The sequence below is a fragment of the Phlebotomus papatasi genome, chromosome 2 (genome assembly GCF_024763615.1).
Source record: "Phlebotomus papatasi isolate M1 chromosome 2, Ppap_2.1, whole genome shotgun sequence".
Classification (NCBI taxonomy): domain Eukaryota; kingdom Metazoa; phylum Arthropoda; class Insecta; order Diptera; family Psychodidae; genus Phlebotomus; species Phlebotomus papatasi.
This window is the reverse complement of record NC_077223.1, coordinates 30,961,103-30,978,144: the sequence shown is the minus strand read 5'-3', so window position 1 is coordinate 30,978,144 and position 17,042 is coordinate 30,961,103. Positions and strand designations below refer to the sequence as shown.

Here is a 17,042-nt window from a genome sequence, read left to right as displayed (position 1 = left end):
GACAGGGTGGATTTTTCCGCTAGTTGGCGCTACAGTCGTATAGATGATAAAATCACTTGACACGTCGATCGGTTTTTCGTGGTGATTAAACCTCCTAGATTTTCACTTAATTGCCCTATTTTCCAGTGGTTTTTCGCGGAAAGTTTTCAATATTCAGCAAGAGGAGAAATGGTAGGTGGTTTTTAGGGTGAAAATCAAAGTTTTTGTTACGTATTTAGTGCAATGGGAGCCTATGAAAAATGATGTTTTGTCCCAGAAATGGCTTCCATGTTTTCGCAAGTGTTCATACAAAAATTTTTCTTTTATGAATTTTCAGGTGTTAATCGCTGCGGCAGTTTGTACAAAAGTCGGGAAAAGTAAGTTTAGGCATTGATGAAGGATTTGAGAGGAGAAACTAATGGAAAATTGTTCAATTTTAGCCATAGTTTCCCGGCAGTTTGTGGAGATGACAAAGGCAAGAATTGAAGGATTGTTGGCTGCTTTTCCTAAGTTGATGACTCCTGGGAAGCAGCACACTTTCGTGGAGACAGATTCAGTGAGGTATGTGTATCAGCCGATGGAGAAGCTGTATATGCTGCTGATTACCACAAAAGCCAGCAATATCCTTGAAGATTTGGAAACACTGAGGCTGTTTTCAAAAGTCATCCCAGAATGCTGTCGGAATCTCGATGAGCGAGAAATTCTCGACAATGCCTTCAATTTGATCTTTGCTTTTGACGAGATTGTTGCCCTTGGTTATCGTGAGAGTGTCAATTTGGCCCAGATAAAGACATTTGTCGAGATGGATTCGCATGAGGAGAAAGTGTTCCAGGCAGTGCGTCAGACGCAGGAACGAGAGGCCAAGATGAAGATGCGCGAGAAGGCTAAGGAGTTGCAGAGGCAGCGAATGGAGTCCGCCAAGAAGGGTATGTCATCGATGAGGAGCAGTGGTTTTACTCCTGGCGGAGATTCCTTTGGGTCTGGTATCTCGAATCTCACCATTGGCTCAACGCCATCCATCAGCACGGTGAATGATGTCAAGCCGACACCCACGAAGGCTCCTGCTCCGAGGAATGCCATGAAATTGGGTGGGAAGGGCAAGGATGTGGATACTTTTGTGGATCAGTTGAAGAATGAGGGTGAAAAGATTGCCAGCGTTCCAGCTCAGGCACCAGCTCAGGGCATCGCTAAGCCCAAACCGGTTTCTGATGTGCCAATGGAAGATATCCATTTGCACATTGAGGATAAACTTGTAGTTCGTCTGGGACGAGATGGTGGTGTCCAGAAATTTGAGCTATCCGGATTGCTGACACTGAGGATAAGTGATGAAAAATTGGGCAGGATTCGGGTGCAGCTGGAAAATCGCGATCAGCGTGGGATTCAGCTACAGACACATCCGAATGTGGATAAGGAATTGTTCAAGACCAAAACACAGATTGGCCTCAAGAATCCAGCCAAGCCATTTCCGCACAATACCGACGTGGGAGTGCTGAAGTGGCGCTTCCAGACGCAAGAAGAGAATGCCATTCCGCTCACCATCAATTGCTGGCCGTCGGAGAATGGGGATGGCGGATGTGATGTAAATATTGAGTACGAGCTGGAACATACGCATCTTGAGCTGCGCGATGTTACCATCACGATTCCGTTGCCGTAAGTCTAACAATTTTTTTTATTATTATTTCTTAATTTTTAGGTGATATTCCACTGAAATTTCGAGAAAAAAATTTCAAAAATATTTTTGAAATCAAAGAAATTCCACAAAAAAATATTTTCTTTGAGCAGGGATGTACTCGAGGAATTTTGTGTTCATTCGGGATGCGAAGCCCTTTTTGTCGTGTTTTTTCCTAACCCGGTTGAACACCAGTCATTATATTGTCATGGCTGACATACCCTATACCGTCAGTGTTTTTCCCATCGGTTAGTTGTCCCACTTACCCGATCGGATCCCTTGAAACTTTTTTTTAGGGTAGAGTCAGTACTTTTTCGCCACGTACAAATAAAATCACTTTTTAAGGGAATTATGAGCTCATGGAACTAGGGTAAATGTCCTAATCCAAAGCAATTTCCAGACACTGTAACTGTGATAGAAGATTCAGCACATTAAGTTCATATTTTTTCTGAAGAGAATTACATAAATTTGCTCCTTGACTCTTTTAGAATATTACAGTTTAATGAAAATTCTTTAAATATAGATTGAAAATTTCTTAAATAGGGTTAGAGTGCCAAATTCCGGCCACCTTTTTTGTTCTTCGAATTTCCATGAACTTTTAGATTTTACATACTCTAAAGATTGTACAATGCAAAAGAATAACAAAAAATGTAGCTACGACAAACGAGATGACGTGAAAAAGACATTGGAAAAAAATTCCCGAAGGGCAAGGAACTATGAGAATGAAGGTGGCCGAAATAGGGCACCAAAGCTATGTCTATATTTTTATTCATTTTAAAATGTATTAAGAATGATTTTAGAGTAAATAAAGACGGTAAACTCTTTACAAGGTTTCAAGCAACACTCTTTTAAAAAGAAAGAATAAAAAAAATCAATATGAATTTAAAATATTACATTTCAAACTTGAGACTTTGACGCTTGCATGCAACTATGCCGAAATTTGGCACACTTACCCTATAAGAAAAATACGCGAGTGTAAAATACTTCTATTGGAAACAAGTTAATCCAAATGTCTAATTGGAGTTTCTAATTCTAAAACTTTGTTGAGTTGCTCTTGAGTGCAGAATTTGTTCTTATTCTTGGTCTTTTCTCCTTCCCTTCTAAAACAATAAGAAAATCTCTCCAAAAAAATCATATTTCCGGTGTTTACTACTGAACCATTGGCAGACATTTCAGAAAAACCCCTTTTTTGTTCACGAAATAGGTAATTATTTCATTTGAAAACTTGAAATGTTAAACAAAACGTATAAACAAGTCACCTCATTGTGTTTTTCATTGGAAAACATGGGCGATCTATGAAAAATTCAATGGTGAAAAGGTACACTTTTAATTTTTCTGAGAAATTAAAAAAAAATACAATTTGTGAATATGAATGGGTTTTCGCTTTATTTGGAGCAAAATTAACTAAATAATGAAACTAAAGTATATAAATATAGTAATTTAGTACTGTATTTATCATGAAAACAATGACGTTTCCATTTGGAATAGAGAAAAATTTCCATTTAGAACAAGTTTTGAATTAGTTTAATTTACCCTACGAAATGATTATTATTTCGTGACCTCTAGTCCAACGGATCAAAAAACCATATCAGGTTATTTGCAGAATAAATTATTTGCAAATTATTAAAAGAAATTCTCGACAAGGTGAACAATTACCAAAAAAAATATGGAGTTCTTGAGAAACTTGTCAACGCTCAGAGAGATTATCTTGCATCATTTTGTGTTTTTGCTGTAGAGTATTTGATATTTTTCACTGAAACTAAATCTCTTATTAACTAAAGTTTATTGTAATATTATTTTTAATAATGTTATCTAAAAAAGTTTATGAAATTCGGATTTGGTGAAAAGGGCTTACTTTTTTCCGCTGTGTAAGTACTTTTCGCCACTAATTTTTCCAAGCATTTGACAAGTGGCGCACCTCGCGGAATTTGGTTGAAACACAAACAATTTTCAATTATTTTTTTTTTGCAAATAAAGAACGTGCAAAAAATCATTCGTAATACTCTAATAATTGTCTGGTATCGGTGTTAAATAAGAAAAGTACTGTGCCGTGTACTTTTGGGGGTTTTCGAAAGCAGCTGTTTTTTTTTTTAAAATCAATTGAAAACAAATGGCAAAAAAGTGCTTACACAGTGGCGAAAAAGTGTTTACAAAGTGGGGAAAAGTACTGAAACATGCATTGCTGCAGAAAATGAATTCTTTCAACTAGATGCCCGAAAATTCCCGCGAAGTCTCCAGGCTTAATAGAAAGACAATGCTTCAAAGCATCTGTATCTGTACAGAAAATTTCATTTTCTTGCGACAAAAATTGTAAGAATAACAAGGGTATAAATCCTTAAGGTGGCGAAAAGGGCTTACTCTACCCTAGCATTAAACCCCGTCTGACCAGTCAAGCGTGGATTATATCCCGAATTAACCCCTATCTTTCATACCTTACTTTTAAGAAGATCTCATACAAAATACCCCTTACTAAATATATGTGAAGGACACTATTTTGCGTTCGTGGTGGTGAGCAGCGGAACCAAGAAAATTATGTTGCCGGCCGTGTTGCTCAGCTGTCAGTGCCAAGATGGATTTTCCAAATTATTTTATTTGTTTTCAAAATTAGACAAAGATTGTGAGTGATTTTAGTGTTTTTTATTAAAAATAATGCCTAGCACACAATAACTTTTATTTGTAAACATGTTTTCAAAATTTTATATGAGAGTGAGCGAGATGACTAGATCTAGATCTCACTCACTCTTATTGAATTGTCAAAAATATGTTTACAAAACAAAAGTTATTGTGCGTTGGCCATAATAATTATGCGGGCGGTGAGTTTCGTGTAAAGAAAAATATATTTCATGCACGAATTTGTCTGTAAATTGTCTGTAAACCGGAAAGGCCAGGGAATGCGCGAGTCTGTGCGTACTTGAAGTACCTAAGTCAATTCACTTTAATGAATGATATGGAAAGTTTCTGGGCTCCTTGTGATCTTCTACTATTACTTCTCATGATCAGGTACAAGACTTGGTTAGATAGGTTCTTGAAATGGAGAATAATAGACATCTTATTGATGCGGATTGGCTGTCAAAATTACAAGCAAGTTGTCCAAAATTATAGTCAAACTCATATCTACATATTAAATCATTTTTAAACGTATTAATATTAATTTAAGTTAAAACAAAGACGATAAACAGATTTCCAAGATTCTGAACAACCCTTCTGAAAAGAAAGTGCCAAAGAAATAAATTATAGTCGAGTGTGCTAATCTGGGCGCTTCGCTATCTGGACCGTTTATGACTAATCTACTTAAAATAATACTTTTATTTCCGTAATATAGTCACGACAGTAACATAATTATAACTATTCAAATTTGAGAAAAAGCAAAAATAATATTTTTATCCATTAAATAAGTGAGTGTAATCGACTCATTTCAATCTTGTGCCAACTGGGTTCTTCACTAAAAATTTTCTAGCATTGATATTTTCGCTAATGACAGTTGGTTGATTGAAAACATTATTGTCTTTTCCTTGTGAAAAAAGTATTTTAAATCCAAAGTTTTAATTAAAAGTGAATTAGCGAAAAGGCGACCAAGTTAGTGCATGCTGACTTATTTCAATATTATCATTATTTTATAAATTTTCTTTAATATTTTTTTTTTATATTATGTTTCTGAATGAAACAGTGAATAATTCTATGGATTTAGAAGTAGTAGAAAAGAATGTTATCAGTCCAAAAACAAGCGTTAAGGTAGCACTCTACGGAAAACGATCCAGTTACCACACCTTACTGTAGTATTGAAAATATTGACTTTAAACCTAGGACATTGATGCTTATAAGCACCCTGTTCAATTTTTTTTTTAGATAAAACCAGATTTCTCTCTATCTCTATCTACTTCTGTAATAATCGAAAAATCCTTAAAATGCCGTTAAAACAGCGGTATAGTGCGATTAGATCAGAACCTCAGAGTGTGATGAAGATTGTCAGTGAATATGAATATTAATATGACTGTGTAATGTATAGTGTAATGAGTGAAGGGTCTGACAGGACTGGATGATGTTGACTAGCGAAGCCAAGAAGAATGATCGCTCTTTTTGTCCATGAAACGGACCATCGTCGTGGGAGTGAGATCGAATAGGGATACTCTCTCGGTGATAATCTGGATCTGGAGTGAGGCCCCATCCCAGTTGTTCACACTTTTTTTTTCGGTCAATTTTCCACTTTTAAAACAAAGATCTGTTAAGCCTTTTTGCTTCCATTTCTTTTTAGTTTTAAGTATTTTTGAAAATATTTTTCAATTGATATGATGAGTCATGTCATGAGCCTGGCCTATCACAGATGATTAGGAAAAAACGTGTATATGCAGTTTAAAAAATTCACTTATTTTATTTCTCATAATTCAGTTATAAATCACATTTTAATAGTTGTTTTTTTTAATTCGCATTAAGTTATATTTTTTGAGAATTCTCGGTAATTCAAGTTTAGAACACATACTCTTATCTTGTGTCAATATTCTTACATTCCAAAAGATCCCACGTATTTTGAGATATCAGCGGGAAAGATTGCTTCCAATTGGGCTCGTCATATTTATTGAATATGATGCATTCAATCTTGGGACAACCGTTTACGATACTCCTGTAAAACCGAGGATTATTCGTATAAATCCGTTGTTTTAAAATAATTGTGATATTATACTTACAATACGGCTTCATCATCGACATCAAAACAATCCGTAATGTTTAAAAAAGTCAGATTCTTGCAAGATTTAACGATACTGAAGAGAACTGATCGCACATTGGTTTTAATATCTGCGATAAAGATCATGGTCAAAGAGGGTTGCTTCTCAAAGAAAGCATTTAGATATTGTTCTGATACGGAGATGGGATTGAAGTTCAAATTTATTAGGCTTAATTGATTTTCTTGTTCAGCAAGTGCTTTGATAAAACAATCATTGACAGGCATTTCATACAGATCAAGCATTTTCAGGTACTTGCAATTTACAGCAAGTGGAAATATGCCTTTTTCTGTTACTTGATCACAGCTTACGATTTCTACATCTTCAAGAAGGGGATTATTCCATAGAAGTTCTGAAAGTAGATCATCCGTGAGCCATGACAAATATTCCAAGCTCAATTGACGGAGAAGACGAAAAGTTTGAGCTTGAACACGAAAGTGAAGGATTTTGCAGTTTATTTTTTTATTAAGTAATTCCGCTTCCTTTGATCCTGGAATTAATTTTTTAGGATTTTCTCTGTTTTTTAAATAATCCGAATCCTCGTAGAACATGCCAGTCTCCCTTGCAAATATTAGATCAACCAGCTTTTTGCAGGCATGTGAACAACATCTCAATGTAAACAAATCTCGTTCTGATAAATACTTTCCAACGTGTGTCACTAAAATATCTTCCATTGGCAGATCAAACAGATTTAAAGGTATTTCTTCGTAATCCATTCTTTTAACTTGAGATAAGAACTTCTGAACGTTCTGAACTGAATTTTATTAAGACCGCGCGGATTTTAGAACAAGTTTTGACAGATTATGTGACGTTTTAAATGTCATTTTACCCAATAGCCAAAATTAAAGAGGAAAAATCCTCGGAATTCATTCATAAATTAGGTAAGATTCTTAAAAATCTCACCTACTATAGTCCTAACAAAATTTCATGTCCTCCGATCGGCCCCAAACTCTGCCAGAATGTGTTTGGCCACTTCCTGATCACGAATATATGGATGGATAAGTTACGTTCCCGGCCGTCCGGCCACTTTTTGGAGCTTAATAGTTCCCAAACTAAGAAAGATATCTACAGTGCCCGCATCGTAATCCAGATGATTGGGCAATAATATGACATATGTCCGCTTCGTAATCCGGATGGATTTTTTTGAATTTGTTCAACGTCTCGAAAATATAATACAAGGTTTTTTTCTAGAATTAGAATAAAATTTTTAAAGAAGTTTAAAAATACATAATTAGAGAATTCCTATGCTATTATACTTCATTTATTAAACAAAAACATCACAGGATAATTCATTTTCATTGTTGAATACTCGTGCATACATAACCTCAAAATGATTTTAAATGTAACCGTCGATAACTCGTCCGGATTACGGCGATCCGGATTAGAAAGCGGGCACTGTACTTGCGGTTTTCGCCAAAGCTTATATATCGGGGGGAAATTGCAAGTTGGTGTATTGACCCCCTCTCCCCACCCCTTCTTCTATCATTTTGAATACCCCCTTTTTTGTATTCTCAAAAGCTCCGCTTCTATGACATCGATCATTATCAAATTTTAATATGTTTAATAACTCGAAAATTCCTTTGTGCATCGGGCTGAAATTTTAGTATGTTGTAGCTGTTGATTATACCTATCAAACAAAAAAAACTTAAGTCGATAGATAATCCCTGACCCGAGTTATGAAGGGTCAAAGTTCGAATATTGACCCACCTCTATCTCCGGTTCTAATTAACATTTTGACCTAAATTTTGAATTTTTGATTTCGTTTCAATGAGCACTTTCAGATGGAAGTTCAAAAAGTCACCACAGGTGGCGGTGCGATAGCGTCGAAATTCATCAAAATTCAAACTCATTTTTCTCAAAAACTCCATTGTGCAAGTTAATGAAATTTTTGGAGTGTTGTAGACTAGGCCATGAGGTTTCCAAAAAGTGGCATGGGTTCGCTGTGATTATAATAGAACCGGAGATATGAGGGGTTAAACTTCACGAAATTCAAAACGCTATATATCCGGTTTTATTTGACCGATTTTAAAATAAGTGGGCTCAATTTAAAAACCTCACACAATGCTACAACTTTCTAGAACATTTGAACTTTGTGGTATCAACACCAGGGACTCCACAGTCGAAAAACCAATTTCAATATCACATAACCTCAATTATCTCGACACGTGCTTAACCGATCTTGATAATCACTTCGGCATAAGAAGAGAAAGCATCATTTTTCGATCAGACTACGCTATCTACTAGATTTTGCCATTTAAGTGTGAAAAAATGGACTATTCCCATAATAACGCTTTGAAACCATTCAGATGCCAATTTGACTGCCTCTACTCCACCAAGACACTTAAAATAGGGGTTTAAATGGAAAGTCTCGCAAAATACAACAATTCTTTGACATAGTTGAAGTTCAACAAATGAACACTTGGGGCGCTCTGGTCGAAAAAGCGAGTTCAGAAACAAACAACGTCGATTATCTCGGCTTCTGAGTAATCGATGAGTTCAAGTTCTACGGCAAAATTATAGAGAACATTCTGGTCTACATTTCACCCATATATCACTTTTCTGTCACTCCATCCAAATCTTTGATATTTTGGTTTAAATATAAAATTTGTATAATTTCACGAATTTGATTCAAAATAACTGAATGGTGACTCACAATTTCAGCTCTAAATCGAATTTGCGTACATTTCGAGTTAGCTCACATTAATGCAAGGATCTGAAGCAGTGAGAAAGAATGAAGTTAATTTTAATGATCACTGAGTCACATTACGAAGGGTCATCAAAAGAGCCCAAGTTGTTATCCCAAACCGTTTGGCCTCTAGATTTATGACGACTAAACGAACAGATGAGAAAACCATGATGCTATTTTTAAGTTAATCTTCATATTTGCAACATTTCTAAAAGCATTTAAAATTTAATGATAAATTACAACAAATTATAAAGTATATAATTTTATAAAAAATGTGATGGATTTTTTTTCTAACATTGAATCCTCTTTTGCATTGCTTGCAGAATTGGAGCTGTTCCGTCAATTGCTGAGTGCGATGGTGATTACAATCACGATTCCCGGAAAAATACCTTGACATGGAGTCTGCCAATTGTCGATGTGAACAACAAAGCCGGTTCGATGGAATTCAGTGTACCAGCATCCATTCCCGGTGACTTCTTCCCACTCAATGTGGCTTTTGTGTCCAAGACACCCTATGCTGACATCAAGGCGTTGGATGTGGCTCAAGTGGATGATGACATGACGGTAAAATTCTCCACGGAAACTGTCTTCTATGCTGAAAAGTATGAAATTGTGTGATTGCATAGTCTTCAAGGCTTCTTTTCCACAAAACAGACACAAAAAGCATTCTCACCTCTGGATAACTATCGGTCGTATTTTTTTTCTCGCGGTGGGGCACTGATGGGAACCGAGGCAGAGCACATTTTTATAATCCCCCAAAATGTTTTTTTCCCGCCCTTTTCAATTGCCCTGAGTGGTGAACTATTAAAGGATCTATTATAAGAAGAAATGGCTGATCTAATTGAGTTCCGGTGAAGAAATCAAAGGATTTGTCGTGTTGACCAGGATCAGAGTGCTGTGCTGAAGGGGAACAATGTCGCCGATTTTGACGTAGTGCCCCTTGGACAACTGCTCAGGTGAGGAATAGAGCCTGGAAAGAAGATAACAGGTAAGTTTTCTTTCCCTATTTTTTTCTTTAAAATTTTCCTCGGCAAATTTTTGTTTCAAGAATTTTGATATTTTGTTCAGGAAGGTCCCCAATTTCTAGCAGGAATAATGAATTTTGCTAGACTAAATAATTAATTGCTTTTATTTATTTATTCTTTGTTGTAATTTCTCCAAAAAAACTGGCCTATCCTTGAATAACTTAATGGTTCTAAATTGGCTGTGGATCTTGTTAACTAATCTCTGTCAAGAAATGTCCTGTCTAGAGCTATTAAATGTTTAACCTTGAGAAACTCTTCGAATTAATAATCCAATGTCATTGGCATGGAAGAATTGTATTTGTAAGCATTGCCAGATACAGGTTTGCTCAAACGAACTTCCATTTTAGATGCATAGCAAAATACTTCAATAAAGGGGTGGCAAAGCTTCCCAGGCTTTGCGAAATGCTCGGACTCGTGGCTCAACCGTTTTGATCCGATTCATAAATCATTTAAAAGATTATCCAAAATTGTTTAAAAAGCAATAGAATTGAAGTGAAAACTTTAAACACAGTGTCGACCTAAATTTCGTGTTTTTGCAACATTCCATGGGCGATTTTTAAGAAATTACAGTAGACTCTCTCTCAATCGTGAATATGGGGCAAAATGTCATCCGGTTTTGCGATAGAATTTAGCGTCAAAGCCTTTGTAAATTCCACAAAAAGTGCTCAATTATAAAGAATCACGATAAAATAGGAAGAACTACAGCAAATTTGAGCAAATTAGCTTCATAATTAAGCGTGAAAACTGTCAACAAAATTTGACGCCCGATTGAGAAAGAGCCGATTGAGTGAGAGTCTACTGTAGTATTTTTGCTCGCATTTTTTTAGTTATCTAAAATGTTTAATCGCTGTTAAGAGCATACCATTTTCTTTGTAACTACTACAGTTTCTTGATAAATCAACAATATTTTTGTTGAGACAATGGGCACTATGCAGATTTCCAATGCAGAAATTCTGCCGAGAATCTGTAGATTTTCGGCAGAATTTCTTCCGAAAATCTACAGATTTTCTCTGAATATATTGAAATACACCGTTACAATTCAAAAAAAACTCCGAGTAAAATCGGCAGGTAGAGCAATGATTTGACGGATTTCGTCTAAGGACGAAATGCTCGTCTGGGTCTGGGTAATCACTAAACATTACGCAAAAATAAAATAAAATTGCACGACACGTTTTCGAGAAATCCCAAAAAAACATGATTTCGGAGGGAAAGGGGAGGGGTTGGGGTAAAATAAGGGGCATGTTATCGATCCTTGGGTCGACTTATGGGGGGTCTCCCGAAGGTCCCACGCCGCTATCTCTTACCATTTGGCCTCTAGAGCTGTAGATAGCCGGAGGGACAGGCGGACAAACAGCGTGACGATATTTCTCAGAGATCGTCTGAAACGTAAAGATTTGTTGACAAAAGTGGTTTCCGGGGGGTGGAAGGTGGAAATTTTTCTTCTCTCCGTGGAGTTCGAGCAGTAAAAGCGGTGGCAAAACGTTTCGGATTTGCGAAGTGCTCGAACTCGTGACTTAATGCCGTATATCTCAAAAGTAATTACGCGTCATTTACCGTTTCACAACTAATTTAAACCGATTCATGAACCACTTAATAGATCCTCCAAAATGGCTTTGGAGTAAATAAAAATGATTTTCGGACAATAATTAGTCATTGGTTTATAACCGGTTCATTACCGGTTCAAAACCGATTGAAATTTGTTCCGTCTTGTCAAACATTCCAAGACCTTTCCAGCGAGCCCAAGAATAAACCCTTTCGGTTGAGAAATACGCTCTTTTGGAACCTTTTAAACTTTTGACCTTGAAAAATCGTTATTAGGAATATTTGAACGGTATTTTCGTATATGGACGAAATGCCCACATAATTGCATTGCTACAAGTTTCTATTAAATTCGCTTCAAAAATTTGAATATGAAAAGAATTTACCTAAAATTTTTTGATAAACTTACGCAAGAATATCAATGGGATCCAGTATGAGTTCGGATTTATAGACAGCAACTAGGAAGTTCGTAAATGCAGCTGTATTGCCACCTAGTCGATAGTCTGAATCCGTAGTCAGGGTGTCTGGGAAGTTTTCCGTGGGTACCCCAAATCTGGTGCCCCAGAAACTCACGACATTGTCGTCTGAGAAGACTACCGATCCCGTAGATGTGCATCTCACGCGCACAATGAATTTGCTTTTGATGCCAGTGACAAGATTGGCGGATTCTGGAGGGCTTCTGTTGTGTCCTAAACCTCGTTGACCGTAGAAATTATCTCCAAGGGTTACAACGTAGCCCCCTATTAATAGACAAAGAAAAATATGACATCCTTTAACTAAATTGCTTCTGTGACCTAATTAATACTACCATATACTACCTTCCAAAATAAAAGCTGTATGCTCTTCAGCAACAGATAAATCAACCACTCTTTTTGCTATTTGGGCAATTTTTCTGAATCTCATAGTCTTATTGACACTTGGGCTAAATCCCAGGCGATTCTTGGTGTTGGCACCAGTAGCATAAACCTCCCCGGAATCCAGGAGAGCCAAAGTACAGTTAATCCCTGCATAAATTGCTGACACGCGATTTTCTCCGCCTCCAATTGCTGACACGGGAGTGGGCAATGTGGCGGTGGTGCTGGAGCCTAATCCTAAGGCACCTGATCGACTTGATCCCCATGTAAAAATTGTGCCAGTGGAGGTAAGAGCTGCCACGTGGTGAGCACCACAAGCCACCTGAATGACTTTAAAGCCATGCAGTCGATCAATGACACTTGGCCGAGAGCGATTTGCAGTGTCTCCATGGCCAAGGATGCCATGGGAATTGTCCCCACAACTCAGAACGACGCCTGTGTTGGTCCAGAAGATTGTAAACTGATCCCCACAACTCGCTCTAGGGGAATTTAAGGGGAAATTGATTAAAATTCAAAAGGGAGGCCAGTGGAGATTTAATTATAAGCATTATAAGTAACGTTACTACTTTGTGGAATATAGAATAATCCTAAATATTTATTATTGATGGAATTATTTCAATAAAAGGGGTGGCAAAGCGTCCCAGGCTTTGCGAAATGCTCAAACTCGTGACTTAGATGCTATACCGCAAAAGTATTTTCGCATCATTTACCGTTTACCGGTTCTCAACCGATTTGAATCAATTCATAAATCTCTCAAAAGATCCCTCAAACTAGTTCTAATAGTAATAGGATTGATTTTCAGATAAATTTTTTTTATCGGTTATGAACCGGTTCATTACCGATTCAAAACCGATTGTAACCGATTCAGTTTTATAGGAAATTCCAAGACCTTTCCAACGACCCTAAACATGACCCCATTTGCTTAATAAATGCGCTCTCTAGTGTCTTTTTAACGTTTGACTTTGAAAAACCGTTATTAGGAATGATTCAACGGTATTTTCGCATATGGACGAAATGTTCGCCTGGGTAATCACTAAACATAGTTTTGGAGGGGAAGGGGGGTGGGGGAAATGAGGGACATGTTAACGATCCTTGGGTAGGCTTATGGGGGGTCTTCCTTAGGTCCCAAGTCGCTATCTCTAACCGTTTGGCCTCTAGAGCTGATGACAGACGGACGGACAGACGGCAGCGTGACGACATTTCTCAGAAATCGTCTGAAACGCGAAGATTTGTTGAAAAAAGTGATCTCCGGGGGGTGGAAGGTGGAAATTTGGGGGTGTGAAAAAATCGAGGGATTATATACTGCTATCTCCGTAGAGTTCGAGCAGTGAAAACCTACAAAGACACCTGAAAAGTTCATGAAATAATTGATGAAATAAAGAGCAACCAAATATTGCTTTTTAGTATCAATAATTTTATTCTCCCTAACTAAAGCTTAAGATAAATAACATTTTCCCTAAACGTACTCATGTTATATGTAAAGAGCTTAGCTTTGGAAAATTGGAATGTTTCCATTTTTAGCTTTTAGGAAACTTCTCAAAAACTAGTTTAATCCTAGGAAAGAACTTTGAGTAATTTGAATATTTGAGATATAAATGGTAAACTTTTAATTCTCACGTTATGGTTCATTTTTTCTCTTTTATGTTGTATTTTTTCTCTTTTTCACAATTGTTAGAGGGATGACTCTATTATTGTGAATTTAATAAAACTATTATTATAACTATTGTAACTATTAACATCACTGGCATTGTGCCTAAAATCGGTAGCCATAGAAGTGAGCCAATGTGCCGATTAGAAAGCCTAACGTCGTATTTCTTCTTGGTTGTTCCCCCCTTCCAATCATACGACTTCCAATGGACTCAGTTATGACTCAGTCGATACATCAAATTTACTAAAAGTTATATCGTGAAGACTAGTTTTTGCTTCTTGGGTAACGCAGCAAAATAATCAGTTCCCCTGGCCTGAGTGAAATTTGCTGACAATGACACAATCCTACACTGAGAAAAAAACGGGGGTGCGATTAACTTCTTTTCTTCAAAACTTTAACCCTTTTTAGGTGTAAAAATATATCAACATTTTTTAATGTTAATTTTACACCTTTTTAAGGGTAAAATTAACATGAAAAAGAGTAACTTTAACCCATAATACACCTAAAAAGCTTAATATTTACACAGATTTCGGATCAATAATGCAGGGTAAAATTAACATTTCCGGAATGTTATTTTAACTTTTTCGGATTTCTCTCAGTGTAAGATGTTCTATTAATCGGAACAATTTGACTTTTTTTAATGAAAATATTAGTTTAAAATCGAGAGTTCTAAAAGGCAATGAGTCTGGTCTGGATCAACAAACATTATCTGATGTAGGGGCCTCTCGACATTTCCTTTTCCATACGTTTTTTTTGATAGAGCCAATGAAGACTATTGGCAAGTTTTTTTCTGAAGAGAATTGACTTATCAGTCTAATATATTTCGAAAACGTGAATTAAAAACTATCTAAAAATACATATTTCATAATGTTCGCCGAAATAATACAAGAACTACGAGCAAATTTGTTTAAGTCCCGGTGCAATGGCTGCAAAATTTTTACAAGGAAAAGTAAAAAATATCTTTATTAGGCTTGATGGGCCCCTGATCTGATGAATAAAATAATTGATTTCTAAATGCACTTCAGAAAAGTTAAATCACATTTAAAGCTCATTTTAGGCTATTTCTTTTTTTAATTAAAATTAGCATTAAACACTAACAATATACATTTTCAATATTAAAAGAAAAACGATTGTTAATAATCATGAATTTCTTATAAAAAAAACTCAAAATTAGGAAAATATATGAGATGGAGGCGCTTGGTGAATTAGTTTCAAAGCTTTTCTTTTGGGAAATTGATTGTAATTTCGTTTGATTTTTTTGAACAATTGGTAAATGTCGTAAATGGTGTAAAAAATATTTATTATGTAAAAATTCAATGGATTTTTTCATGGAAATTGAGAAAAAGAATTTAAAAGTTTATTATAATGAAATGGAGGCGCCTGGTATTCTGAAATCACGAAGAAACCAGAAAAGCTCAGTGAAGTATTCTCTGGTTTTTAATGCACTTACCCAACAACTGTATACTCCTTGAGACTCTCAACTTTGCTGGGGTAGTGCTTCCAGACTGTTCCATCACCCCCTGAACCTCCCAAAGCGAGTTGTCCTTTCGAATCATCACCCCAGGTGTATACTCCACCATCGGCTGTTACAGCAACAAAATGGGCCCCATTTGTGGCTACTCGGCTGATTTTCGCAGAAGCTGGTAGAGGTAGGGCACGCATTGAGACACCAGTGCCGAAGGAGTGCAACTGGTAAAGTACAGAGCGCTCAGTTAGAGGTTCTGGCAGGGCTGCAGTTGATTCTTCGGTGTATTGTTTGAGTGTGAGCTGTTCAAGGGCTGCTGCGGCTTCTTCTTCAGCCTGACGGGGGTACGTGTAGCCTCGTTGAGGGCCCAAATGGCGGTAGATAAGTGGGATCCAGTATTGGAGTACTTCAGAAGCACAAGGGCGATCTGCTGGATTTACTTGAAGCAGCAGCTTCAGGAGATTTCTTAGACATGTTGAATATCCTGCTGGTGGGGGTAGATACTGTCCAGCCATGATTTTGGCTACGAGTTGGGAGAGATTTGAGGCGGAGAAGGCTTTTTTCAGGCAACACATCTCCCCCAAGATGCATCCCAGAGCCCAGACATCACTCTTGGCATCGTAGTCACGTCCCTCACACATTTCTGGGCTGAAGTAATAGGGTGTTCCTAGGATTGTTCGTGTGTCCACTTTGGTGTGCATAATCTTTGAAATTCCAAAATCTCCAATTTTGGCCACTCCTCGTCTACTCAAGAAGACATTGGCTGTCTTGAGATCTCGATGGAGGATGGCTTGGGCATGAAGATATGCCACAGCACTGGTGATTTGTTCCACAATTGTCAAGACTTGACGCTCAGGGAGACGATCTGTGGGTGCTCGAGCAGCTATTACCTGAGCTAGAGTTCCACCTTCGGCGTATTCCATTTCGATTAGGAGTAAATCACCGCGTAAAAAGCTTCCTAGATAGCTGATGATATTGGGATGATGGAGTTTTGAGAAAACTTCTACTTCATTCATGGCCATTGCACGTTCCTCCGTGGACAATTCACTGAGTTTAACTTGCTTCAGGACAACTAAGGTCTTGTCAGAGCGTCTTCGGTATAAAACAGCGATTCCAAAGGATCCTGGGAATGAATGGAAGATGAAACAAGGGGATGTTCTTTTTTCATAAGGCACAGATTTTACCTCTCCCAACGACCTTGAGACGCTCAAATTCCGGCAAAATGACCTCATCGGTGGTGGAAATGGTCGGGACGGAGTCTGGTAAATCACCAAAACGCGAAAGAGTGGACAGAGTTGAAAGATCTGTCCCAGACGCCTTTGAAAAAGCACCAATTCTCGATGTTTCTTGCTTCTGAGACATCTTCCTTCGAGAGCGTACAGAGGAATATATTTTGCCCAGGATAAGGGAATGCTTTGTGTATGATGCGATGGTTTCCGTGGAAACAGACAACACCCGG

At 37.3% G+C, this 17,042-nt stretch overlaps 3 protein-coding genes across 3 annotated transcripts; 1 reads left to right on the top strand and 2 right to left on the bottom strand.

Moving 5' to 3' along the window:
• Position 1: 1 nt before the first annotated feature.
• On the top strand, positions 2-9,881 carry LOC129803445 (coatomer subunit delta). Its single transcript, XM_055850022.1, has 4 exons — positions 2-171; positions 317-356; positions 420-1,629; positions 9,376-9,881. Exons 1-4 carry the CDS (start codon positions 169-171, stop codon positions 9,668-9,670), a joined length of 1,548 nt encoding a protein of 515 aa, XP_055705997.1. The 5' UTR covers positions 2-168; the 3' UTR covers positions 9,671-9,881.
• LOC129803451 (F-box/LRR-repeat protein 15-like) lies at positions 5,986-7,126 on the bottom strand. The gene is made up of 2 exons (XM_055850031.1): positions 6,331-7,126; positions 5,986-6,266 (listed from the first exon to the last, which is right to left on the bottom strand). Exons 1-2 carry the CDS (start codon positions 7,080-7,082, stop codon positions 6,128-6,130), a joined length of 891 nt encoding a protein of 296 aa, XP_055706006.1. The 5' UTR covers positions 7,083-7,126; the 3' UTR covers positions 5,986-6,127.
• LOC129803442 (serine/threonine-protein kinase Nek8) lies at positions 9,875-16,994 on the bottom strand. Its single transcript, XM_055850018.1, has 5 exons — positions 16,768-16,994; positions 15,569-16,706; positions 12,435-12,949; positions 12,026-12,356; positions 9,875-10,022 (listed from the first exon to the last, which is right to left on the bottom strand). Exons 1-5 carry the CDS (start codon positions 16,943-16,945, stop codon positions 9,890-9,892), a joined length of 2,295 nt encoding a protein of 764 aa, XP_055705993.1. The 5' UTR covers positions 16,946-16,994; the 3' UTR covers positions 9,875-9,889.
• Positions 16,995-17,042: the final 48 nt, after the last annotated feature.

Bases quoted from the DNA above. Each gene is read 5' to 3' on its own strand.
- LOC129803445 (XM_055850022.1), top strand. The intron at 357-419 runs GTAAGTTTAGGC...GTTCAATTTTAG, and splicing joins TTGTACAAAAGTCGGGAAAA to CCATAGTTTCCCGGCAGTTT. The intron at 1,630-9,375 runs GTAAGTCTAACA...CATTGCTTGCAG, and splicing joins ACCATCACGATTCCGTTGCC to AATTGGAGCTGTTCCGTCAA.
- LOC129803451 (XM_055850031.1), bottom strand. From the start codon at position 7,082: ATGGATTACGAAGAAATACCTTTAAATCTGTTTGATCTGCCAATGGAA. The intron at 6,267-6,330 runs GTAAGTATAATA...TCGGTTTTACAG, and splicing joins GTCGATGATGAAGCCGTATT to GAGTATCGTAAACGGTTGTC.
- LOC129803442 (XM_055850018.1), bottom strand. From the start codon at position 16,945: ATGTCTCAGAAGCAAGAAACATCGAGAATTGGTGCTTTTTCAAAGGCG. The intron at 16,707-16,767 runs GTAAAATCTGTG...ATTCATTCCCAG, and splicing joins TCTCAAGGTCGTTGGGAGAG to GATCCTTTGGAATCGCTGTT. The intron at 12,950-15,568 runs GTAAGTGCATTA...AAATTCCCCTAG, and splicing joins AAGGAGTATACAGTTGTTGG to AGCGAGTTGTGGGGATCAGT.